At 35.7% G+C, this 27,870-nt stretch overlaps 1 protein-coding gene across 3 annotated transcripts in view; it reads right to left on the bottom strand.

The window, feature by feature from the left end:
- Nucleotides 1–27,870, bottom strand: part of ZFR (zinc finger RNA binding protein) — an 83,785-nt gene that overhangs the window by 21,012 nt on the left and 34,903 nt on the right. For all 3 annotated transcript variants that reach the window (XM_070774791.1, XM_070774792.1, XM_070774793.1), the window contains 10 exons: nucleotides 23,799–24,046; nucleotides 20,166–20,357; nucleotides 19,360–19,651; nucleotides 15,494–15,687; nucleotides 13,700–13,819; nucleotides 12,469–12,614; nucleotides 8,682–8,844; nucleotides 7,400–7,605; nucleotides 6,554–6,704; nucleotides 3,830–3,971 (listed from right to left, as the gene is read on the bottom strand). In XM_070774791.1, the coding sequence (XP_070630892.1) occupies nucleotides 3,830–3,971; nucleotides 6,554–6,704; nucleotides 7,400–7,605; nucleotides 8,682–8,844; nucleotides 12,469–12,614; nucleotides 13,700–13,819; nucleotides 15,494–15,687; nucleotides 19,360–19,651; nucleotides 20,166–20,357; nucleotides 23,799–24,046 (1,854 nt within the window). The remainder of the gene's footprint in view (nucleotides 1–3,829; nucleotides 3,972–6,553; nucleotides 6,705–7,399; nucleotides 7,606–8,681; nucleotides 8,845–12,468; nucleotides 12,615–13,699; nucleotides 13,820–15,493; nucleotides 15,688–19,359; nucleotides 19,652–20,165; nucleotides 20,358–23,798; nucleotides 24,047–27,870) is intronic.

Genomic DNA, 27,870 nt, shown 5'->3' with positions numbered 1-27,870 from the left:
GAGTTATATAAAACTTGAGAAGAAAATCTGAACCTAAATCAGGGCAAAAAGTTAACTTTATATTAATAAAACTAGTTGGAGGGCCAGCTTACATTCATCTAAACATATAGGTAAAATGTATATAAAAGTTGCTAATCAAACTATTCATAACTAAACCAATCTAATTCACAATTCTTGGTGATATTTAAAAATTTTCTAAATATAGGAAAATAACATGCTAGGCAAGTAATTTATTGAATTTAGCAGCCTTCTAGATAGAAAGCACCCAAATTAAAGCACATTTAGTATAAGATTTAATAAATCATTGAGGGTACCAAATGAATATGAGACAAACAATGAAATATATGATAAAAGAACACATGAAGGATAGTTTTAAGAGTACCACTGCAACTCTGGGCAAGTTATTTAATGGTATATTTTTATATGAACATTAAGAAATCTTAAGAGATACTTGTCCTTATTTTGAGTAGATGATATATTAAAAAGCATATTTTTAAAGTGATAAAAAAATTATATCCCTTGTCTGGGCTTTTCTTTGCTTAGTTCTTACTCCTTAAATAATCAGATGGCATGGATTTTCAGAGAACATATTAGAAGGGAGATTTACAGATACTCAAAAAACACTGTGTGGCATTCTGAAAATGCCACTGAAAGAGGAACTTGGGCACTAAAAAGAGAGTAGCAAGTCAGAAATACTAGTAATTTTTTAAAAACCAATAAATAACCTCAAAATCTGCAAGATCAACTACTGAATCCAAAAATATAGTGAACATAGTTAAGAAATGGGCTATTCTGAAAGAAGGAAAAAGGACACCGGGAAGCAGAGCTAATTGAAGAACTAAAAAAAGAAACAACAACAAAAAACCACTCCCCAAAGCAAGGTTATAGAACAGGCTGAAGAACCCTTTCCATGTCCCTTATTTATTTATGTTATTTGCTAAAGCTAAAATGCAAATAGGTGATAATGTGCAATCTCTAAAGAAGTTTCTGAATTTTAATGTTAATTCATGTTTTAATTTCTTCCAATATAAGAAAAGTTTTCTTTTTGCACACAAACATTTATAACTTTGGAAATTTAAATTAATGATACAATTTCAAAGATGCCAAGACACCTATTGCAATTTAAAAACAAATTAAGAGCTATAAGTAGGAAATGTCTGTCAAATTTAGAGTGTGGATTTTTGCACCCATTCTATATTTCAAGTGGATTAACCCCTTAGATATATTGTACTAAAATCATACTTGCTTCCTAATACCCAGTTAACAAAACAAAAATTAATAAAAAAAAAAAAAAAGCAAATTCTTACCCTACGAGAGGTATTTTATGAATTTTAAGGGGTTAATCACCAGTTAGAAGACACGCTGTGTCCACACTATTTTATGATTAAAAGTTAATGGGAATATATTAATTTAAATTAAACACGGTTATGTAAAATATATAATCCACCCAACAATTTAAAAACTAGTGTGAACACTGCTCAATTTTAGAAGAGACAAAGACAAACAGAACAGCCACACAAAGGACAATAAATGCCAGACTCTGCATCCAATATCCCTCTTTAAATCAAATGGCAGGTGTGACACTGAGCTTTTGAAAACCTTGGTCAAAAATCCTTCCGATGTCTTGGCAGCAACCCCTGACAGGAATCAATTCCCTCTGCTAGAAGGCTTTGGACCGGGCCTGATAAGCTAAAGGTGGAAAAAAACACACACAATACTTGACTTGCTACAGAAGAGACGCTGTAGCAAGGGTTAGAACATTTGAACATTTTAAGCTTCACGTCAATTAAAGGTTTACTTAATATTTAACTGTCAAACACAATACTGTAAAATAGATCTGTCATGTGTTTAACAGTTATTTGGGAAATGTAATCATATCCTTTAAATAATTTTTGGTATTAAACAGGACCATTACGCATTTAACAGCCTACCACAACTATGTGCAAGTCACCAGTCTCACGGTTTACAAGTACTCTTCCGGCAAAGCCTTCCTTACCCTTGGACAAACTCCCCAAAGCAAGCTAGAGGCTTTAAATGATTTTAAGACACAGAGCATTCAGAGCTGCAGTGAGGGAGAATACATACCGTTTTTCTGCAGCAATCTTCATAATGAGGCTAAAGACATGGTTTACTGCAGTTATCTGCAGCAAGGAACACTATCAATGTTTCTACACTTTTTGCACATCCAACTTTTCAGCTCAGTGTCTTGAAGAAAATCTTTCAATTTTGGACTGATCATTTCTTTCACCGTAATACTTATGAAATTCAGAACAATAATTCTATTTCAAGTCTGGGTCAGACAAAAGTATAATTTTGTTTCCTTTAGAAGGGATAGGTTATTAAAGACGACTACAAATATGATAATTATTATTTTCAGACTTCTGCAACAAAATGACTTGATACTGCACAAATTTAAATAAACCTAAATATAACTGGACAAAATGTGCTCTGAAATAAAGGTAAGTGGTTATATGAGTATAATTTCATACTAAATACAGTAACTTTTATCTATAACATAATCAAAGATTTCCTTTTCAAATCCTAAGAGTCATATGCTGCATCCGAATTGACCAGATTGACTCAGGAACTGTTTTTCCAGCAATATCCACAGCCAGACCTTGAGTGGAAATTCATGCTAATATAAAAGAACCTTCACACAAAACCAACTTATTTTTAAGATAAAAGCTTATACAACATACAAGTCCTGATATGTGGTATATCTGTATTATGTATGCAAAGTTAAACAAGTCTCTTAATAATAGCATTTTTAGTAAAAATGTTCTTTTCCTGGGTTGTGTAAAGCCCAGTGCCTTTAAAAAAAAAGAAAAACTGGTTTGCTGTAAGAAAACAAATTTAAAGGAATAGTAATTGAGAGTCTACTCATGCTATTTTAGACAAATTAATTTTAAGTATTCTTTTCTCCTCTGTATCACAAAGAAATATTAGTGTAGACTATATAACTCCATATTCAACCAATTAAGATGTACAAAAACAACATGAAAGGAAACAAAGTAAATTTTATCTGACCCATAAAACAACAGAACCAACATACCGCAGACACTGACCATGCTTTTTGGCTTAAAAGCTTTTGAAGCTTTGAAAATGTTATAGGACAGTCCCTAAAGCAACATTGCTGGCACCAGCAGGATTTCATAGTCTACAATTGTAAAGTAAGTTAAAAACCTCTAATTGTGCTGTAACTCATTAACTACGCCTACCATCATTTATTTTTCAAATCTCTGGTAGAAAAGCGGGGGTCAGATGCCCAAATCTAAGTGCATTAGGATGCTCTGCATTTATGAAAGCGCTCCAAACCAAAGAGCAACCTCAGAGAACCAGAAATATTTACCTCAGGACAAGCCAAATCCATGATTACATATATAACAATGTCTCTTAAACTGTTATGAGTATTCAACCAATTTTACTTATGAAGCTCCCTTGTCTTTTTTAAAGACAAGAACAAGGACTTAAGAGAAGTTAAATTTGTGGCCCTTTACTAGCAAGATTTAATTTTTCATAAGTCAACTATGCTTATGACTAAGAATAATTTAAACTTTTTCCAGAAATCTGAGGTTAGCAAGAAAAGAAAAAAAAATCAAGAAAATGAATAATACCATGGTGTTTTATATAAAAGTGCATTACTAAAAAGACACTAATAAAAGATCTGGGAAATAATCTTAAGCAAAACTAGTTGCTATGTAAGTCAAATCTATCAGATTCATATGTAATGCCAGCATGTTGCCTTCTAGGGCTTAATGCCATCTTAAAGAGTAGGTAAATGGAAAAAAAAGAAGTTAATAAAAAGTAGAATGTTTAATGGCTTTCCAACCTCCTTCCCTCATGTTCTCTTCTCGAATAATTGGAGATGTCAGGGTGATAGTGACTTGCATTTTGGGTTCCACACATGAGTTCAAAATTATTGCCGCTTCAGAAACAGCACATTTTATGTCATACTTCTCAGGACTTATAACCTATATAATGAAGAGTACAAGAAATTAGCTGGCCCTCTTACATTATCAAAGCAGTTTCATTATGGCTCTTTCACTTTCTCACACTACTTTAACCATTTTGTAAGGACTAGATCATATACTATTTCCCTCCAAGCCTTGCAAAACATGCAAATTATAGTCTCTCGCTCCTTCTTCCTTTTAGAATTCTTTGTTGAACTAATATTTACCATTATTTGTATTATATGAGTTATCTGTATGTGTGTATGCACCTTTTAGATGATGAATTTTTGGATGAAAGAAACAGTGCTATAGTTATTACCATACCTTCCTAAAATAGCATCCGGGTAGCTAGTATTGCAATATTTGCAGAATATGAATGAAACTAAAAAAGATACCTGAAACTAACAGGAGCCGTAATTCAACCATACCCAGTGCACCTTGTCTGTGAAATCAACAGATCTACATTTTAAATCAGGGAGCAGAAAGTCTGGCTCAACAGAAAAAAAACAACAACAGGATTCACTGCAATTTAGTATACATGTAATAAGCTTCAGTATGCATGAACAAAGGAAGACTCTAGAAATTACATGGAGTGTTTCCAGTATAGAATCTAAATTCACTGAAGGACTGATGCTGAAGCTCCAATAGTTCGGCCACTTGATGTGACGATCCAACTCATTGGAAAAGACCTTGATGCTGGGGAAGACTGAGGGGAGGAGAAGGGGCGACAGAGGATGAGATGGTTGGAAGGCATCATATTCAACGGATATGAGTTGGAGCAAACTTCAGGAGATATTGACAGGGAAGCGTGGTGTGCTGTAGTCCATGGGGTCGCAGAGTCGGACGTGACTTAGTGACTGAACAGCAACAACAATCTAGGTTCAAATCCCAGCTCTGCTACTTTACTAATGATGTGAAGCTGGGCAAATATTTAAGTCCCCTATACCTGTTTTTATAAAATGGTAACAGTAAAATTTATCTAACCTGTAAGACTGTAGGAAGAATGAATGAATGAACTACACAAAAAATTGAAAACAGTGCCTGGCACACAGTATCATATAGACGTTAACTATGATAGTGATGATAATTCTCTCTCTCCTGCTTATCCACTGTACAAGTACAGATTGATCTGGAAACTGTATTTTGTTTTTGAGCTTCCCTGATGGCTCAGATGGTAAAGAATGTGCTGTAAAGCATTAGCTTAACTACTGATGGTTCAGTTAGAATATAACATTTTCTCCTTTGTAGTTTTACAAAACACAACAATTTAAGATTTTTTTTTGCAAATTACATACTTTTTTCAAAGTCCTCAAGCTTCTTTTCCTCCCTTTCACTGCCCTAGCAGCCTCAAGGAAAGGTAACAAGTAGACACATAATGACAATTCTCCTGGCTCCTATGCTTAAAAAGACTCATCCACAATTTTAAAAAATCTCACATCTGGAACAATGGTAATATAAAGCAAACAACAATAAGTGCCAGAGTCATCAGAGCTCAAGTTTAATAGCATGCTTCACTATCCATTTTGGTATCAGCTGGTCTGCTGTGGTCAGGTACTATTTATTCTGACATTACCGTAGAACACATGCTGCTACTGCTGTTAAGTTGCTTCAGTCGTGTCTGACTCTGTACGACCCCATAGACGGCAGCCCACCAGGCTCCCCCATCCCTGGGATTTTCCAAGCAAGAACACTGGAGTGGGTTGCCATTTCCTTCTCCAATGCATGAAAGTGAAAAGTGAAAGTGAAGTTGCTCAGGCATGTCTGACTCTTCGAGACCCCATGGACTGCAGCCTACCAGGCTCCTCCGTCCATGGGATTTTCCAGGCAAGAGTACTGGAGTGGGGTGCCATTGCCTTCTCCACTACCAATGAAATGCCAATTCTTGAATTTCAAATACCTAAATAAGTTTTATACATCAAATTATTCAAGGAACCTTTGTTTTAAATTCCAGTCTGTGATTCTAACAAGATACTGTAATAAAAATTTTTTTAATTCAAACTTAAAAACAAGTTTTGTTTTTGTAGGACCAAAAAGGGATATTCTATTAATTGAATTTGCCACAACTTCCTGTATAAAGACAGCAACAAGTCATTGTTACCATTATAACATGTACAAAATGGAAAGTAATCATAATAAAGCTGGGAAAATTCAAATCAGAAAGTCTCTATTTTAGTTACTATATTTTATTAAAAACATGTATTCAACTAAATAGGCAAGAAGTTCATGAATTCTAAAACTTTAAGCTTACTATACATACATGGGTTTTGTTTAAAAAAAAAAAAAAAAATCAAAAAATGAAAATTTTCCCCAAACTGTCTTTTCTCTTATGATTCAAATCTTGAAAAAAGAATAGGAAGAGGACATGTGCTGCAGTTTTACATTTTAAAATAAATTAGCAAGATGGCTTCATGTTGAAGAGAAGCACTATAAAACCTAAAAAAACAAAGTAGAAAACTGTGCTACCAATTTGTACAATCAAGCAATTTGGAAAGTCAAGCCAAAACTTTAAAGGCTGGCTTAGGTTTAAGCTGAAGCACAGTTAGTCCTGCCAAAAACTTCTGAACTAGACAAGGGGTAAAAATGAACATTTCCATAATACTTACAGCAAGCTGCTTGGGTAGGTTTTCTGCAATACGGCTTAATAATGTCTTTGAAGGTTTCTCTGAGCACAGCAAAACAAGGTTGACATTTCTATCTCCTCGGAGAAGTAATCCTTTCGCCAATACTCCCACTCGCAAAACTCCTTTTAAAGCTCTGTGGTAAAATCAAGTTATATTATGACATTTCCCTTCTTAACCACAACCATGATAATCTCTCAACACACAGTAGTAAATGAAATAATTTTTACATCATTAAAATTTGCATCAATTACAGTATAAGAACATTTAATATTTTTAGAAATACCCTTTATTTAGATAAGAAATATGAAAAAATTAATAAATCAAGAGATAAGTTCTCAGGAACAACTGAAAAGCAAAGGTCATTAATGCTTTTCTGTCTCATAAATTAGAATAACAAAAGTCATGTTTAATATACACAGATATAAATATGTTGCTAAAGTTTGAGCTTATTCATGCTTATGGGTCAATGTGTTAAAGATAAAATAAGCTGTTAAAAGAAAGAATGAACATGCAACAGATGCAACAAATGAATAAACACTGAATAGCTGAAAGCAATTGAAAAACTACAATGGCTGCTTTGAAAACAGACTTGAAATAGTTTTATATAAGTTTAAATACAATGAATAAATTACAAGGTTAGAGATTGTATGAAATTATTTTTCATTTCAGCAGAAAGCAGCTGAATACATTTAAAATCTAATATAAGCATAACACATGTAGACTAACACAAGAGAATTTTTAGTCCTTGTAACTTTTATTTCAAGTATAAGTTAAGTCTACATAAGGAAAACAAAACTATACAAAAGTAAAAAAACTCTGTAAACACACCTGTCTTTACCTCCCTCTTTCTTATCATCTCCCTCTTTGCTCTTGCTCTTCTCGTGTTCAGACAAGCTGTCTGAAACAAGTTTTAAAGCACGTTCAGTGATTGAAACAATTTTCTGAACCGCCTGTAATTCCTCTTCAGTTGGATAAATGGTAGCATGCTTTGTCATTACATAACGGTCATCAGATGAGTCAGGACGACGTAAGGGCTGGAGATGGGGGGAAAAAAGATAACTCCATTAAAAAAATGTTTTCCAAGCAAAAGTGATTATTTTTCAACTACACATACGCTTGTTGCATTTTTCAATAAGAAAGCCAGTTACACTGAATGTCCATTTAAAGCTATCTTCCCTTTTTTTTCCCCATTTTGGTAAAAACAAAAATGTCAACTGTAGAAAGGTACAGTATCGAAAGCGAGTATGTAAGTATGTATGTTATGCACTCAAAACAAGTTATAATACGTACCATTTAAAATTATGAAAATATATTTTATACAACTTTAAAACCAGTTCTCAAATGTTTTGCTTTTAACAAAACAGATTTTACAAACGCTTATTCTATGGAAAGACAAATGAGAAAGAATAGGTTAAAGAGCAGGAATTTAGACTGTTTCCTTCTAAGTGTTCTCTGGAAAACCAGAACAAAGAAAAAAAATAATCTTATCTTCTATAGTCTGAACTTATATGAAATGCTCCTCATAAGCCAGGTCTCTTTTATCTAGCTTCTACAGAACGTAGACTCTCAAGATGCACCTCTTTTCTACAGTTCTCCTAATACATCCACTGTGTATTATCTCCAACCATTTACCTACCCCTTATGTGTTAGTTGCTCAGTTGTGTCCAACTCTGTGACCCCATGGATTCTACCTACCCCTTATCGCGCACTTAAATTTAGAAGTAGTGGTAGGTTTTGAAGGCTAAAGATTTGAAAAAAGGACTCTAAACCATACATAATGGGAAGACAGAAATAATTCTGAAGCCAAAGCAACAGCCTTCAAAATTAGTTGTTCTTGATAATCTAAAGAACAAAGTTAAAAAAACTCTTAAGATCTGCTTCCTTAGTTTATACTGAAAATAAGAAAGATTCATGGAAATTCTACAATGTCCTTATACATAAGGACACGAGTTGAGAAAGTATAATAAAAGGAGAGAAAATTCTAAATCAGATGAAAAACATTGAGATTTGGATATTATTAAGTCTAAAAATTAGCTCTTCAAACTGTTATTTTCTAATGCTAAACCAGTCTTACACTTTCACTGTCTATGTAAACAAAGTGGACACTCACTGCAGGCCCCTGTGGCTGAGGAGGCATGCCTGGTCGGACTCCCAGAAGGCCTAGTGGGCCCGGGGGACCATGAGGATAGCCTCCATCAGGCATTCGGCGGCGATCATCCCAATGATGCTGTTCTTCCTCCATTCTTCTCCAGTACATGTCCTCTTCGTAACGTCTGAAACATAAAGAATGATACTGTAAGCCACTTCGAAAAATATACCCCCAGAATTTACATCAATAATTACATAGAAAGCAATAAAAAATCCCAATCAGTCTAGTTAACACCTTTCTTTCCCCCTCTGTATCGGATTACATTTGCTTTCATCAATTAGTGAATGAAAGTGAATCCCAGTGAACAGATGAGAAAACAAAGATAAAAGCAAAACAAAATTTCACAGTCTGAAGACAGAGTTGAAAAAACAAGCACGAGAAACCTCACAGTTCATTCCAACTTCTCCCTCTTTACAGTAGAGATTGTAAACTTAAACGCCTACCTCATGTGGCCCGACTAATAGTGTGTGTGTGAAAGACCCAAAGGATACATTCAGTAATTTTCCTCATGTCTTCAAAGAAATGTGCTATTTTTTTTGTAAGAGAGAACTTCTTAAGACAACCTTTAATCTCCTCATCTGATACAGAGAGAGACAAAGACATTTTTCTACAATAAGGAAAAATAACAGGGATAAATGGCAAGTCACATCCCATCTCACTTTTGGGGACATGCTAAGGATGATGGGAAGTATGGTAAAGAAGGAAAGCACATGCTCTGGCTAGACAAGAGGGCCACACAGCTATTAATTACTGTCACAAGGGAATACCAGATGGTTATCCTAAGGTCAATCAGGACTTTTGTGAAATCTCATGGTCTTTAAATACTGATTCATGTTGGTGTCCAAAAAATACTATGGGCACCAAAGAAAACACCCACGGGCTGAACTTGGTGGGCAGTTAGCATGTAGCCTCTGTTTTAATGGTCAATATTTTTGGAATCTAATTTTTCACCACATGACTCTCCCCCTCAGTTCTATCTTTGCCTTCAGCTTCAAACTAGGATACTAATAATTCCCCAGGCAGTCGTGTCTTTATAGCAAATTTTTGTTAACAATAAATTTTTACTAGACAAATTCATTTAATACAAAATGTAAGAAAGAAGTATGCTTCTCAAGTAGTACTGTAGAAACCATCAATTTCTTCAGGTCAGGAATAAGCAGTGCTTTCTGGGTCATCCAATTTAGGACAGATAGAATCATACTTCTAATTTTATTCAGGTCATGAGAGAAAATGAATAACAACAGCTTGAAGGCTCTGGAAAACCATGTTCATTCTAGTTTTGAATATTCTATTATTACTAATGATGTTTAGCTTACATAAGAGCATATTTAAATACTGATTCTTTACCAATTCATACTGGGTAAACATAGTATACTATAGTGCCTAACACACTATATGCTACTTCCTGGCATACAGTAAGTCCTTAATAAATATTTGATATAGCAGTAAGAGAGAAAATAACTGCATAATCTAAGTATTGAGAAAAACTGCCAGTGCATTACAAAGGCAGAAATTTCATAAGAAGAAAGTTAAATTTAAATACATAAAAAATAAAAATTGATACATAAACAACAGTAAAGATTAAAGACAACATGTTAATGGGTTAATAGCTATAAGAAGTGTCTGTACAAATCTGTTAACAGGTAAGTTAACAAATGAATAGGCAATTCACCACAAAAGAAATTTAAGTGATTAAGCATGAAATAAAAATTTAATTTGCCAGCAATACAAACTTGAAATAAAACTGGCTTTCATGTTTCTATTTTTCACAGGCAGATATTTTAATAAATTATAGGAGCATCCCTCAAAGTGTGGCCTGGGTAGTCTAGGTAGTCCTTGAGACACCTTGAGGGGGATTCATAATATCAACTGCTACTGCTGCTAAGTCGCTTCAGTTGTGCCTGACTCTGTGCGACCCCATAGACGGCAGCCCACCAGGCTCCACTGTCCCTGGGATTCTCCAGGCAAGAACATTGGAGTGGGTTGCCATTTCTTTCTCCATCATAATATCAAAGTTACTCTCAAAATAATATTTGCCTTCTCTATTCTCTTTCTCCTATGAGTCTACAGTGGAGTTATCCAGAGGCAAAATGTGTTATCACAACCTGTTGAGTACAGAAACAGAAAGAGAATCAGGCTGCCTTAAGCTAGACATTAAAGAGATCTGCAAAAATGTAAAACAATGTCATTTTTTATGGAGGAAAAACAATTATTTATAGTTAGCATATTATATTTACCATTATTATATTAATAAATACACCTGATTTAATATAAGTATTAATATTTAACTACATTTAAACAAATACTAAGTTATATAAAAATAAGTTCATAAATACTAAAACTTCTCAGTTTTCATTTCTAATACAATGTTGACAGCCTATAACCTACATACACAAGAACTCTTCAGAATCTTCAATAATTATTGAGTTATTACAATATTGTAAAATAATTAGCCTCCAATTAAAATACATAAATTTATATTAAAAAATAATTATTGAGTTATAAAAGATCCTGAGACCAAAAGGTTTGAGGATCACTAAGTTAAACTATCTAGCACAGGCAAAAGTACAGGTATCTGTCAAACATTTTTGCTTCTGGGATTTGATTAGTGTCAACTGATAGTGATTTATGCAATAATATTGCCTCAAGGTTGGTCAATGTAATAATAACAATAGGGAAATACTATTAAAAAAAACTCTAAATACCTAAAAATATATGCAACAGGTTATAAAGAAAATATTACATCTTCACAAAAAAGTATTACATACCCATGGAAAATAATTTTAGCTTTTTAAACAAATTGGTATGTAAAGGAAAAAAAGTGTGTTACAAAAACTTGTACACAAACACTTATGGCAGCAGTATTCATAACCCAAAAGTGGAAATAACACAAATGTCCATCAATTGATAAACAAATAAAATGTGACACATTTATGTAATGAAATATTATGCATGCATAAAAAATAAAGTACTGATAAATGCAATAACATGCATGAACCTTGAAAACATCATGCTAAGTGAAAAGTAGCCAGACACAAAAGTCAATATGTTTTATGATTCCATTTATATGAAATCTCCAGTACAGGCAATCTAATAAGATGTTTATTAGTGGTTGCCCAGGAGTAGAGGGAGGAGCTGGTGGGGAAATAGATATTGATTGCTAAATGGGTTTGTGGGTTTTTTTGTGGGTCATAAAAATGTTATAAAATTGACTGTGCTGGTAACTGCACAACTCTGTGAATAAAACCAATGAATTGTGCCACTTAAAGTTATGTCAGTTTTATATCAATAAAACTAAACATTTCTGTATCTATTGAACATATTTTCTCATTTATCCTTTCCTGTAGCCTCTAAAGTTTTTAAAACAAGCTCCACACATTATTAATGTCTAGAATCTACTCAATCTTATATTTAGGATATTTTTTATCATGTAACCAAATGCTCTATTTTGCTTATTTTAAATTGAGGCATTTATTTATGATATTAAACTATTTATGTATTTAAATATATAAAAGATATTATTTCCAAAATAAGTCCTAATACCAAGGACATGGTCAAATATCAGAATAGCCAGTAACTTAACTTTAATGCATTTCTTTCCTAGACCTAGTTGTCTCCCTCACAAGTGAAAACTAAAAATATTTCAAATAAATTGGATTGCTCTGAATGGGACTCACATACTCAGAACAGCTAAGTTTCTTAGAAAGTCTAAACCACCTATGATGGTACTAAAAGTTAAAAATACTACCTCATTTCCATTCTCCAGCGTTCTTCCTCTTCTCTTCTTCGCCAGTACTCCTCTTTCTGCATTTGCTTTCTCATTTTCTCTTCTTGAATCTTTCTTGCTCTAATACTGGGCTTTACTTCTACTTGCAAATCTGGATTTACTTTTTTCTGTTAACATAGATAAGATGTCTGAAAAACCAGCAATCCTTCCAACAATCTACACATATCTTAAATCATACAATCCCATATATTCTTTCATCAGAGGCTTTTATTTGCAAATTATAAGAGTAAATGTAGTAAAATAAGTTGAATCAGAGAAAAACTCAAAATACATTCATAAACATTCTTTCTTCCTTCCCATCCCCAAAATTCTTCGTTCTTCTAGTATGCAAAAAGTACTTAATTTAGTGTTAACCAATAAAAGAAATCCTTAGGAGACTGATGGGTATTTAGTATTCCTTTGTTTGTTTGTAAATAAATGTTTCTAGATATCTGAGTGTGGGGTTAAAAACTTTTTTTCATATAGAAGTATTACTGCCCCTTAACAAATTATTTTTAATCTCCACCACTTCTGTGTTTAGAAAACATGAATCTAGTGCATAAGTCCAATCTAATTAAAAACTTTAAATACAGTATTTAGATTTAACTTATTACTTGGAAGTGTTTTCAATGAAGAATTCCTCATCTCAAAATTCACTTTAATGCAAATTCTGCCAAGATAAAGGAAATTGGAGACCTGACATTTCTTTCAAACACTTCCTTTGAAGCAACTATTTTTACATGATTACTTGATCCAAGTAATGTCAGTTTTATTTTGCCACTAGAAATAATGAAAAACGACTACACTGCTTCTTCTTAAGTATAACAAAAGTGATAGGTACTCAGTTGTGTCCAATTCTGTGACTCCAAGGACTGTAGCCCATAAGGCTCCTCTGCCCATGGAATTCTTTGGCAAGAACAATGGAGTAGGCTGCCATGCCCTTCTCCAGGAAATCTTTCAGACCCAGGGATCGGACTTGGGTCTCCTGCATTGTAGGCAGATTCTTTACCATCTGAGGCACCAGGGAAAGCCGTAAGTATAACTAATCAATAAAAACTAAACATCTGACTCTCTAAGTGAGACATGACATGCCAATCTTAAGAGTGGGAGTTCATGGACTTAAGGAGTTATATTTAGATGCTTTATTTTTGCATCTAGAATGTTCCAAGCTATATAAAAAGAGAAAGAGAAAAATAGCTGAAATTTTCCTCACTTTATATTGAAGTCTGTGTCTTCGTCCTTTTAAATGCATCTCCTTAGCATTGGGATCATTAAAGCTGCACTCGCATAATTTGCAATGGAATCTAATCACTTTTCCTTCATCATTTCGTACCTTGATGTCAGGGGAAAAAAAAAAGTCAAGAAATCACAACAGGAATGTCACAGGTGAAGATTTCAATTATAAACCCATCTCATGAGTTGTAAATAACTTTCAGAATTTGAAGTTAGAAAAGGGGGAAGGAGCACTGTCTATACTTTTTAAAGAGGATAATCTACAGAAATGAACAGGGTTAGAATTTTTAACTGTACAATGCAAGATGTGTTACTATGTATTTGGCTCTTATAGTTAAACTTCCTCTATATGTAAACATTTAGATTTTAATGCAATAGACACCTTCAATTATTGAAAAAATATTTATTGAATACCTGCTCCTGCCAGGTACTGTTCTTGGAAATGGAGCTAAAGATGATTAAAGGCATTATTCTCATTTATTTCTACAAAGCCCAAGACTTTATACATGTACAACTTTATTGAAAACCAATGTCGATTTTTTTCTAACTGCACAACCAGTTAGGAAGACAAGTAGACTAGAATGCTATTAAAAGCTATTAAAACTTCAGCAAGTTTTAAAGATTGGTTCTAAACACAATCCTCTGAAGTTAAGATTACCTAACCAGTATTACTGGTGATTAAGTATTCTGGCCAGATGTTCTGGCTGTACTTTTTTTTGAGACAACCAAGTCTTAATAACAGCTAAAGGTTTATTATTTATTTAGAAGTTTATTAACCTTTAAATGTCTTTTTTTTTTTGCCTGGCAAAAAAAATCCTGGCATTGTGGAATCTTAGTTCCCTGACCAGGGATGAAACCCAAGCCCAATGAAGTGGAAGCAAGGAGCCCTAACCACTGGACTGCCAGGAAATTCCCAAGACCTGTAACTTTAAATTAAAACTGCATGCGAATGACTTATAAACTACACAGCCCAGTTTTCCATCTTGTAAACAAAGAATTCAATAAGTAATTTTTCTTGATGGAAAAGGATGAAGGAACAAATAAATATTTGCCAAAAATCCACAATATGCTAGGCACTGTGCTTAGGTACTTTATTTGATCTAAGCTTCACATCTTCACTGGGAGATACCCAAATTTTACAGATGTAGACACGGAAATTTAGAGAACTTGTTCTGTTCAACTGTTCTATAATACAGCAAAAGCAGAATAGGGCTACACCACTGTATGTTCGTCTTTCCATTAACAGCAAATATCTATCAAGTTCCTTCTGATACTTCCTTATCCTCCATTTACTAAGTTATTTTGTAAAACAGGAATAGTTTTCTAATCAGCTTGAGAAATCAAATAAATAGTCATCTGTTAAATCAGCAATCTAAATTTTACACACAAAACTGTTCAGAAAGAAGTATTTGCTTTCTTTGTCATTTCTGCTGTTCACATTTTTTTTTTTACTTTTTATGTTCAGCACAGTAGAAGGGTTATGTTAAAAGAAGGCCTGCCAAATGAACAGAAAGTTACTTTACATACTACAGTGATGGTGTCAGCAGGGAAAGAGAAAAGTTAACAAAAAAATTGTGATGTCACTTAGGCAAGCTCAAAGGGTAGGCTTAAAAAAAAACAACACAAAACCTTCAACAAAGATCCCTTCAATATCCCTTTATAAGTAATCTAAACCTAAAATATAATTAAATTTTACATGTAAAGCACACTTGTGACAAAGTGACACACGTCTTTCCTATCTAATCTCACAACAGGAGTATTCTTAAATCAATACCTCCTCCACATAATCATGGCCCACTGGCTGCACGTCGCTCTGCAAAGCAGCAAGAGACGCAGGTGTGACTGGTTCTGACACTGTGTCTGGCTTTACTTCTGGAATTGGTACAGAAGTGACAGGGGTGTTTTTAACACATTCAGTTCCTTTTAAGTCTTCTGTTTTATTTCCTGTTGACTGCAGCTTATTACCACCTAGAACATAAAAGAATTACAGTAATTTTAATATTCTTCTTGTATAATGTATGAACTGATACTAGATCTCTAGATCAAGTTCTGATCTTTCCTACCAACAAACTCCTGCTTGACATACAATAGATGAGAATTTTGAAGAACCATAGAAACCATTTGGTTTTTTTATGCTATTAATGAAATACATGTCTCAATCTCCCCATTCTTTCTCTCATAATATTCAGTGGTCCTCTCTGTCCTCACCATGGCTCTTATAACATCAAGTACCTAAAAAGTAAAGAGCAAGTACCTGAAATAGTAGTGTCTAAGCCTAAATCACTGCAGATGGTGATTGCAGCCATGAAATTAAAAGACGCTTACTCCTTGAAAGGAAAAGTTATGACCAACCTAGACAGCATATTAAAAAGCAGAGATGTTACTTTGCCAACAAAGGTCTATCTAGTCAAGGCTATGGTTTTTCCAGTGGTCACGTATGGATGTAAGAGTTGGACTGTGAAGAAAGCTGAGTGTCAAAGAATTGATGCTTTTGAACTGTTGTGCTGGAGAAGACTCTTCAGAGTCCCTTGGACTGCAAAGAGGTCCAACCCGTCCATCCTAAAGGAGATCAGTCCTGGGTGATGCTGAAGCTGAAACGCCAATATTTTGGCCACCTCATGTGAAGAATTGACTCATTGGAAAAGACCCTGATGCTGGGAAGGATTGGGGGCAAGAGGAGAAGGGGACGACAGAGGATGAGATGGCTAGATGGCATCACTGACTCAATGGACATGAGTTTGAGTGAACTCCAGGAGTTGGTGATGGACAGGGAGGCCTGGCGTGCTGTGATTCATGGGGCTGCAGAGTCAGACACGACTGAGCGACTGAACTGAAGCCTAAATCATGCTTAAATATCCCTTTGCCATGGAACTGGGCACCATCTTAAGTTCTAGTAACATAATAATACAGTGTGGTTGTCTTTGAGGTGTCAATAATTTAAGGTCAGGTATGGATGTGAGAGTTGGACTATAAAGAAAGCTGAGCACCAAAGAATTGATGCTTTTGAACTGTGGTGTTGGAGAAGACTCTTGAGACTCCCTTGGACTGCAAGGAGATCCAACCAGTCCATTCTAAAGGAGTTCAGTCCTGGGTGTTCATGGAAGGACTGATGTTGAAGCTGAAACTCCAATACTTTGGCCACCTGATGAGAAGAGCTGACTCATTTGAAAAGACCCTGATGTTGGGAAAGATTGAGGGCAGGAGGAAAAGGGGACAACGGAGGATAAGATGGTTGGAGGGCATCACTGACTCAATGGACATGGGTTTGGGTGGACTCTGGGAGTTGGTGATGGACAGGGAGGCCTGGCGTGCTGCAGTTCATGGAGTTGCAGAGTCGGACATCACTGAGCGACTGAACTGACTGACATGTTATTATAGTACAATGTGTTAACAGAGTATTTTGGAAATGTAAATGAAAGGAGCCACTACCCTTTAACCTGATCCAGTAAGGAATAGCTTCAGCAAGTATGACACCAGGGCTGGGCTTAAGAGTGCTAAGTATGAACTGGTCAGGCAGAAAAAAAGAGAACCATATCTAAACAGAAAGAACAGTATGCACACGTAAAATACAAAAACAAGGAGTTAAAAAGATTATGGTAACAGAACTGAAAGAGACAATGTGTACCTCAATGTTCGTTGCAGCACTGTTTACAATAGCTAGGACATGGAAGCAACCTAGATGTCCACTGGCAGACGAATGGATAAGAAAGCTGTAGTATATATACACAATGGAGTATTACTCAGCTATTAAAAAGAAAACATTTGAATCAGTTCTAATGACATGGATGAAATTGGAGCCTATTATGCAGAGTGAAGTACGTCAGAAAGAAAAACACCAATACAGCATATTAACGCATATATATGGAATTTAGAAAGATGGTAACGATGCCCCTATATGCGAGACAGCAAAAGAGACACAGATATAAAGATCAGACTTTTGGACTCTGTGGGAGAAAGTGAGGGTGGGACGATTTGCGAGAACAGCATTGAAACAAGTATATTACCATATGTGAAACAGATCACCAGTCCAAGTTTGATGCATGAAACAGGGCACTCAAAGCTGGTACACTGGGACAACCCTGAGGGAAGGAATGGGATGGGGAGGAAGGTGGGAGGGGGAATTCAGGATGGGGGACACATGTACACCCATGGTTGATTCATGTCAATGTATGGCAAAAATCACCACAATATTGTAAAGTAATTAGCCTCCAATTAAAATAAACAAATAAAAATAATAAAAAAGACCGTGGTAAATTAGAAAAAGACTTGGTAATTCAATAGGACTTATCACCAAGGTACAGGGCTTCCCTGGTGGCTCAGATGGTGAAGAATCTGCCTGCAATGAGGAGGCCTGGGTTCAATCCCTGGGTTGGGAAGATCCACTGGAGGAGGGAATGGCAACCCTCTCCAGTATTCTTGCCTGAAGAATCCCACGGACAGAGGAGCCTGGCAGGCTACAGTCCATGAGGTCACAAAGAGTCTGACACAACTAAGTGACTTAAGCACAGTACTGAGGTAGAGGTAATGATAACTGAGGTAGAGGTTAATTTGTGAAAGGACTTGGATGACATCATTAAGGAATACAGACATTTTTCTTATGTGCAAGGGGAAGGCCACAGAAATTTTTTAAACGGGAAAGTAAGACAATTTGATAAATATTTTTTTATAAAATGAAAGTGTTGCAGAAACTGGATGCAGTAAGAGACAAAGCACTGAAGAAGCTTTGAAGGCCTAAAAACAAAGCAGAGGCTATGAAGAGAAAAAGACACTTTTTGGAGAATATTGTGACAGAACCAAACGATTAGAAACAACTGGAAGAGGCAACAAGTAAGAAAAAATGTCAGTGGACTTTTTCATGTGAAAAAGCAGCAGTTTTATGAGATTATTCACAGTACTCTTGTGATGAGATAAAATGTTAGAAATAGACATGAACAGGCATCAACAGAACCATACAGATAATGACCAGGAAATACCTAAAATATGGTTCTAGAACTCAGGTGGGCGTTCTGAATTTGCCCAAACGATTTTAAAGTTACTGCATACACAGTGGAACAGATAAGACCACTCATGAATACTAAGTGAGTGAGATGAGAGTCAGAATCAGAATCTTAGCACTACTACCAGCTAATGAACATGAGAGCCAGAGAACCAATAAAGAGATCTGAGGAAGGAGTCAGTGGACCCAAAATAGAGAGATAGAGACATAACTAAAGCTTTAAGGTATAGCAGTCAACTGTTTCAAGTGTTAGAGAGGTCAACAGGATGAAACATAAAACTGGCCATTCAATGTGGCAGGTAGGTTTTTGGTGATTTCAGAAAAGGGTAGAGTTGAAATACTATAAGAGATTGAGGACTGGATAGGAAGTAGAGAAAGTAAGAATTAGGTTAACAGCCTGAGGAATAGTAAAATAACTACACATATATATATATATATATTTTTTTTTTTTTTACATATTTATTTTTAAGTCTATGGCTGAAGAAAACGGAACTAAAAAAATTTCAAGAAAAAAAATACAGATATGTAATTAAATAAGGTCCCAGAAAAGAAGACAACTGTGTAAGTAGAATAGCTAGTCCTGGAGTGGAGGAAAAATACCACCTGAACAGAGTTAGAAGGAACATAAAATCTTCAGTACTTGCCAACAAAGTTTATTTTGGGTGTAGATGTTTTCTTGGCAGCCATATTTGCAGGCACTGCTGATACTTTAGTGTTGGCTGTGCTATTAAGAGACGAGTTTCCTGTAGTTGTAAGACCTTTCACTGAAGAAGTTGCAATTGATGAAGTATTCACAGTACAATTGCTTGCTGCAATGCTTGAAGGAGAGGCAGTTGGCTTTGAAGCAGATACAGCTGTTGAAGAAGTAGCTTGGCTAACAACGTTTGGTTCTGTTGAAGGAATGGGTTTACCAAGTTTTGTGTGTAATTTAACCACCTACAAAATAAAAGCATATTTATCTGTCAGAAAACTCAAGAAAAATGTAGATTTTTTTAAAAAAAAGTTTGCCTAAAAGACCCTATAAAATGAAAATCTTAACCATATTTTTCTTTGTTGTATTTTTTTCTCATACATTTTTAAATAAAAACTCATTACTTTCAAAACTATCTGTGTGAAACAGATTCGGATACATATTACATCTATCACTTGGTGAGGAAATGACATGCATACCAACCTATACTTAAGCATAACAGAAGGCAGAAAACAACTACATGATTCAATTTCAGTTGGTGGGAGAAAAACGACCGAGTTCAATTTTAAGACGGGTCACCAGTCTTTCCTTCCTTAAGCAATGACTATTTGACATCACCTTTATACATACATTAGGCATGTAATACCCTCAAAAATTTTCAAATTTTGAAACCTCCTTTACTTTACCCCCAACCCCCACCAAAAATGGAAAAGAAAAGAGAGTTAAGACATAAGGATGTGTGGGAAAAAAAACACCTACTTTCTGATGCTTAGCACCACGAATGTGGGCAGCATATGCATCTGCTCCTGTACAAGACACATCACAGAGCTCACAACGTAGCTGATTTTGAGTCCCACGAGTAGAGTTGTTGCTGCTGCTGGTATTCTGTGAGGCTTTCAATGCGGCTTCTTTTTTTTTATGTTTCTGCCCTTCTAAATGTTCTTTATAAGTCTGTCTCAAACAAAAAGAATAATTTTGCTTCACTACTTTTCTATCTACATTATTTGCAATGATTCATTCCAATCTCTAATACTCATTACAATCTCAGCACTACACCATTTTAAAAGCAACTGAACCAGGAGCATGTGGCTTCCCTACATACAGGATGTATTTGTGGTTCTCTGTACCCTGGTGGCTCAGAGGTTAAAGCGTCTGCCTGCAATGCAGGAGACCTGGGTTCTATCCCTGGGTTGGGAAGATCCCCTGGAGAAGGAAATGGCAACCCACTCCAGTGTTCTTGCCTGGAGAATCCCATGGATGGAGGAGCCTGGTGGGCTACAGTCCATGGGGTCGCAAGAGTTGGACACAGCTGAGCAAATAGTCTCTCTCGTACCTTGTTTACCAAGAACACACTTACCTAACACTTTAATTAACAAAGGACTTTCACACGTAGCCAAAATATCAATATAAGTTAACTGCTCTCAGTTTGAAAGAATTTGAATCTTTTAGTGCTTATGTATAATGTTTGGTAGAGACTAATAAGAGGGATCATTCCAAAAGAAATTATTTAATTACAGGATTATGAGGAGGGAGGAAAAATGTATCTGCCACATGAGAAGAAAAAACAATGTTACTACATGGTAACAAGACTCTTTATAAACAGGTATGATTTTACTTATAAAAATGGCTTAGAAGTCAGTTGGATCTGAGAAAATTCAAGAATGCATTTTCACAATTTGTGTTAGAATTCATTCCACCCTGAACAAAAGTATATTAACTGCCAGAATTGTATCCCTTTTGAAGGAAAAATAATAATATTGTAATACTAGCCACCAAAATAGTGCAAGTATATATTAAAAATTGTCTTCAATGTCAATGACTGAGGAAGGCAGTTTTATAAAAATGCAAGGAGGTCAGTAAGGACCTTGAGTGGGGCCAGTTTATTATTTCCTATTTTAAAAAAATTTATACACACATATGATGAGCATAGAATTGCATAGATAGCATAGAATCTCAGAGCTGAATGGGACTCTAGAGGTTACCTAAAATTATTTTCTAAGTTTGAAACAAGAAAATCCTTTCTCAAAATGAAATCTTATGCACAAGTAAGGAGAGTAAGGAAAGTTACTGTTTTTCAAACAAAAGAGGAAGACCTAAGACCTAGCCATCTGATTCTCTTCTCACCATCTGCAGCAGTCTAAAGTGGCTTCGTGAAGCAGTGTGAACCTCAATTATTTAGGGACAAGTGCCTATTACAGAAGTGAGGAAACAAAAGCCCAGACAATTGACTTAGTCTCCAACTTGCCCAAGACCACAAATTAAGTCACAGACACAGGACTGTTGGGAAGCGCAGTGCAAAATAGCCATGTAGGAGAAGGTTCTTGGGAAAATGGCGGAGGGCCAGAAGTACCCCAGCTTTGCGTGCTGCTGGCTGAAAAACATCTCCTGCCTTTAGCTATGCTCAGCACCAAGATTTAATAATAAACATTAAAGATGTTGCTTGAGAAAACGGGTTATGGGCTAAACACATGGGTCACATGGGCTGCCCTTGAAATATTGTTTACTGATTATGTCTTAACCCCATACGTGCTCTGCTGGCCGTATACTCTAAGCTCTCTGTTCCTGCTTCTATAAAAAGGCTTAACTGCAGAAATAAACTTGTCAGTCCTTGCAAGAGACTGTCCAAGTGTCATTCTTTCAGGTTCATCGTTTCCAAGTCCCAGGGAGAAAATCCCCACACAGGATTGAAACAATGGCCTCTCATACTGGAACCAATTTAGTCTCCTTTCTTATATCTACACTAGTCTCTAACTCACCATCTCATTCATACAGTATTTTTCTCCATAGGTTCATTAACCCCTTATGGCACTGCCTCTGACTTAACAGAGGTACTCTTGGCCTGTTTTCTTGTGTAACCATCCAGCTCCCCCAAATCAATGGTCAGCCTTACATATATATGCTGATTCTAAATGCCATTAACTTATCACCCTAAAGCTATGTGCTATCCTTTTATATGTTACCACATAGTCAAGTCTCTTAACATTTGTAATTGCCACCACATCATCATTCACCCTAAACAGTCATTACTGAGTAGGATACACTCCTCAATACTAAAGCCAATATTCTTGTTCCCTTTCATGTTTAGTGCTGGGTTGCTGCAAACATTCCCCATGTCTCCTCTCCCCCAAGCATGTTATCACAATGAAACTGTTTTCTACCAAACTTAAAATAGGGAAAAAAAAGGTCTTATCTTAACAGCCACATATATTAAACTAGTCTCTAATTTGGTATAATTCAGAGAATGCTGACAATTGAAAATAACTCCCAAATTCTATACCGAAAAGCAGACAGAACTGATCTAGTAAATTTAAAAGAATGTACACAGGTTGGGAAAGGGTGATATATGATGTAACTGGAAGAAACCACTGAAGACTCAAAATCTGATCTTTTCAAATACTATGCCTTTTGTGCCAAAATGCTTACCAAATTTTTAGATAAACACTAGACACTCTTAAAGAAAGTATTAACAAATAAAGTTGGGAAGGGAGTTGAACTCACTAGACTTTATAAACAGATTCTTCCCTAAATCACTTATTTCATGTTTAGCAACAGCAAGAAAATAACAAAAAACAACAACAACAAAAAACAGAATAAAGGAATAAAGGTTCTGCATGCTTCTTTAGCTGATATTTTTGAAAAAGACACTTTCCTACAGCTTTCTTATTCCCAAAGTCCGTACAGCCTCATGGAGGAAATAAGTATATAGAAACAAGTAACATTCTATAAAGCATATACAAAAGTCAGTCTCATGAAAAATGTTATCCTAAAATTATAGATTATTAAAATAGCTTAAGGATTTTTAATACTAGAGAAAGGCAACTTCAAATCTTTATATCTGACAAAGTCTTCTCTTCTCATCTCATCATGTCAGTGTATAAAACTTAACTATCTCTATGGTCATCCTTTTTCAACTACAAAATTCTACTCATACACTCAATATGGACCTTGAAGAACTAAGAAAATCAATATCCAATTGTCTTAAGTTCAAGAATTTTGCATAAAAGGCTTAAAAAATAAGTCATAAATGCCAAAAAAGAAATAAAAATACAATCTTACTCCCAAATCCCAACTAATCTGAATATAAAACTTTTAAGCTAAATTAAAAATTTTATTTAAAGAGAAATATCCTTCCTAAAGAAAAGCTCAATTTTTCCACTTTTTAATAACATTCATAATTATTTTTACTGTATTTTTCTTAAAATTCTTGTATGTCAATACAAAAACCTTTAAAAAAAAATGGCCATTTGATGAAATATGTACATGTTAACTAAAAGCTAGCAGGAAAGAAAAACATAAACTTTCTTTGTAGGCATAAGAATTATAATAATCAATCATACTTAACTATCAAGGACAACCACTGAAGATTTACGGTGAAGCATACAACATACATACCTGTGGTCCAGCACAGCTGATCTTACAGACATCACAATAGTGAATCTGGGGTGGTTTGGGAGGCTGTTTTGGTTTCAGTTGTTTATTTTGGAATGGTGCTTTTTTAGTAAAGGTGGTCCCTGTCCAGGCAGCTGTTGCAGCAGCCGCCGCCGCCGCTGCCGCTGCCTGCTTCTGTTGCTGCTGCTGCTGTTGGTAGTAGGAGGATGCAGCTGAATACACTGCTGCTTCATAACCTGAATAAGATGTACCTTACAAATAAAATCAAACAAAGATTATGTTACATACCTGTAAAAGGCCAAGAAAGATGATGGGAATTTAATCCCAATAAATTCTGCTTAAAAAGATAGGTTTACATGTGTGTATTTACGAATAAATTGTATCTCACAAAACCTAAGAAAAATGTTACTTATCCTTCTTTTAATGTAAGTCAACCAACCAAGTATTTACACAATACATGCCAGGTGTTAGGATAAGATTTGGTCACTGCTTTCAAGAAGGCTTATAGTACTGCTGGAAGGCTGTGATAGAATGTCTGATAAACTTACATGGTTATGGAACTGTCATACAGTATTTTCCCCAAGCAGAATTCCCCTGAATACAATTAAGAAAGTGCTGGGTTTGAGGAAAAGTCTGAAGTAGAATACAGAAAGGAAAAAAAACAAAGTCATGAAAGTAAGACTATACGTGCTTGGTGGTTTAGAGGATAAAAGATATGAAAGAGGAAATTACACAAAGATGACACCAAGATTTTGAATCCCAGTGACTGACTGAAGGGGTCGTACAGTCAATAAAAGTAAGGAGCTGATAGAAACTGGTTTGGAGAGGTAAGGTGACTAAAGCTCGGCCAAAGTCTGTAATATGGAATTGTAGTTCTAATGAGTATCAGGACAACAAAAGACAAGATTTGAAATAAAGAACCAAAGACACTGGTTCTCATCTTCCAAAAGGTGAAAAAGCACTGAATTTTCTGGTTAAATGTATCAATTCTATCCTTCCATTGTTCAAAGTCTTTGATGAATAAGCACATTAAGCTAGCTACATATATAATATTTACAAGCTGTTTGTGTGCAGGGATTTATAGATTTAAAAATCTATAAAAGCTTTACATGTGACAAAGTTGCTGATTTTATTTATAACCCTGTGTTAAAACTGGAAAACTTACTGTTTCTTAAACTAAGATCCCTGGAAATCTGTTGGATTCCCTAATTGTCATCCTTTCCCCTGAAGAGGAAATGAGTAGGTCAAAAGTTAAGGCTCAAGAGAGAGATTCCTAGTTGCTATGACAGCATAGAAGAACTACTTAAACTGAACTTTTTGATATCTCAAATGCAAACTGCTATACTGAGAAGTAAAGATTTATGACCCACTCACTTTAATATATTTTACACAGGGAAGAAAACACGAATTGGAAAGGTGAAGGTTAAGATGCATGGGAAATCAGAATCATAAGACTCTGAAATTTTTATTAATAGAAAATTTCCAAATGACTAGTTGTGTGCAGGAACTGTAAACATGCTACTTAAAATGCAGCTTCATGAATTATGTATCAAGAAAATAAAAAGGTGAATAAGATCAGGAGCATCCTACAATACTGGATGATCAGAACTTCTAGGCTCTGGGTTTTTTTCTGGCCATGCTGCGTGGCTTGCAGGATCTTAGTTCTCTGATTGGGGACTGAACCTGGGCCTATAACAATGAAGTGGTCAGGTACTAATCACTGGACTATCAGGGAATTCCCTAGGTTTTTTGAAAACTGAGAATCCATACTATAAGGGGCAGTGTTCCAGACACAGTGATATCTCAGAACAGAACTACAGGTACGTAATACTATACGTACTTTATAGATGAGAAAACTGAGGCTGTGGCTCAGATCATGAACTCCTTATTGCCAAAATTCAGACTTAAATTGAAGAAAGTGAGGAAAACTAGACCACTCACTAATGTCACTAGACCATTTAGGTATGACCTAAATCAAATCCCTTATGACTATACAGTATAAGTGAGAAATAGATTTAAGGGACTAGATCTGATAGAGTGCCTGATGAACTATGGATGGAGGTTCATGACATTGTACAGGAGACAGGAATCAAGACTATCCCCAAGAAAAAGAAATACAAAAAAAGCAAAATGGCTGTCTGAGGCCTTACAAATAGCTGTGAAAAGAAGAGAAGCAAAAAGCAAAGGAGAAAAGAAAAGATATACTCATTTGAACATAGAGTTCCAAAGATTAGCAAGGAGAGATAAGAAAGCCTGCCTCAGTGATCCGTGCAAAGAAATAGAGGAAAACAATAGAATGGGAAAGACTAGAGATCTCTTCAAGAAAATCAGAGATACCAAGGGAACATTTCATGTAAAGATGGCTCAATAAAGGACAGAAATGGTATGGACCTAACAGAAGCAGAAGATATTAAGAAGAGGTGGCAAGAATACACAGAAGAACTGTACAAAAAAGATCTTCACGACTCATAATCATGATGGTGTGATCACTCACACTCACCTAGAGCCAGACATCCTAGAATGTGAAGTCAAGTGGGCCTTAGAAAGCATCACTATGAACAAAGCTAGTGGAACTGATGAATTCCAGTTGAGCTATTTCAAATCCTAAAAGATGATGCTGTGAAAGTGCTGCACTCAATATGTCAGCAAATTTGGAAAACTCAGCAGTGGCCACAGGACTGGAAAAGGTCAGTTTTCATTCCAATACCAAAGAAAGGCAATGCCAAAGAATGTCCAAACTACCACACAATTGCATTCATCTCACACGCTAGTAAAGTAATGCACAAAATTCTCCAAATCAGGCTTCAGCAATACGTGAACCGTGAACTTCCAGATGTTCAAGCTGATTTTAGAAAAGGCAGAGGAACCAGAGATCAAATTGCCAACATCCGCTGGATCATGGAAAAAGCAAGAGAGTTCCAGAAAAACATCTATTTCTGCTTTACTATGCCAAAGCCTTTGACTGGGTGGAACACAATAAACTGTGGAAAATTCTGAAAGAGATGGGAATACCAGACCACCTGACCTGCTTCTTGAGAAACCTGTATGCAGGTCAGGAAGCAACAGTTAAAACTGGACATGGAACAACAGACTGGTTCTAAATAGGAAAAGGAGTACATCAAGGCTGTATATCATCACCCTGCTTATTTAACTTATATGCAGAGTACATCAGGAGAAACACTGGGCTGGAAGAAGCACAAGCTGGAATCAAGATTGCTGGGAGAAATATCAATAACCTCAGATATGCAGATGACACCACCCTTATGGCAGAAAGTGAGGAAGAGCTAAAGAGCCTCTTGAAAGTGAAAGAGTAAGTGAAAAAGTTGGCTTAAAGCTCAACATTCAGAAAATGAAGATCATGGCATCTGGTCCCATCACTTCATGGGAAATAGATGGGGAAACAGTGGCTGACTTTATTTTTTGGGGCTCCAAAATCACTGCAGATGGTGATTGTAGCCATGAAATTAAAAGACGCTTACTCCTTGGAAGGAAAGTTATGACCAACCTAGACAGCATATTAAAAAGGAGAGACGTTACTTTGTCAACAAAGGTCTGTCTAGTCAAGGCTATGGTTTTTCCAGTAGTCATGTATGGATGTGAGAGTTGGACTATAAAGAAAGCTGAGCACCAAAGAATTGATGCTTTTGAACTGTGGTGTTGGAGAAGACTCTTGAGACTCCCTTGGACTGCAAGGAGATCCAACCAGTCCATTCGAAAGGAGATCAGTCCTACGTGTTCATTGGAAGGACTGATGTTGAAGTTGAAACTCCAATACTTTGGCCACCTGATACGGAGAGCTGACTCATTTGAAAAGACCCTGATGCTGGGAAAGATTGAGAGCAGGAGGAAAAGGGGACGACTGAGGATGAGATGGTTGGATGGCATCACCGACTCAATGGACATGGGTTTGGGTAGACTCTGGCAGTTGGTGATGGACAGGGAGGTCTGGCATATGAGGTTCATGGGGTTGCAAAGAGTCGGATACGACTGAGCAACTGAACTGACCAGCTTTTAAGGTCCTTTGTATTATTTAAACAACAAAAATCACGAAGCATAATATTTACAAAATAACCTC

Source organism: Bos indicus, chromosome 20 (assembly GCF_029378745.1).
Source record: "Bos indicus isolate NIAB-ARS_2022 breed Sahiwal x Tharparkar chromosome 20, NIAB-ARS_B.indTharparkar_mat_pri_1.0, whole genome shotgun sequence".
In the NCBI taxonomy this organism is placed as follows: domain Eukaryota; kingdom Metazoa; phylum Chordata; class Mammalia; order Artiodactyla; family Bovidae; genus Bos; species Bos indicus.
Note: the sequence above shows the minus strand (reverse complement) of the source record. Positions and strands in the feature narration are given on the sequence as shown.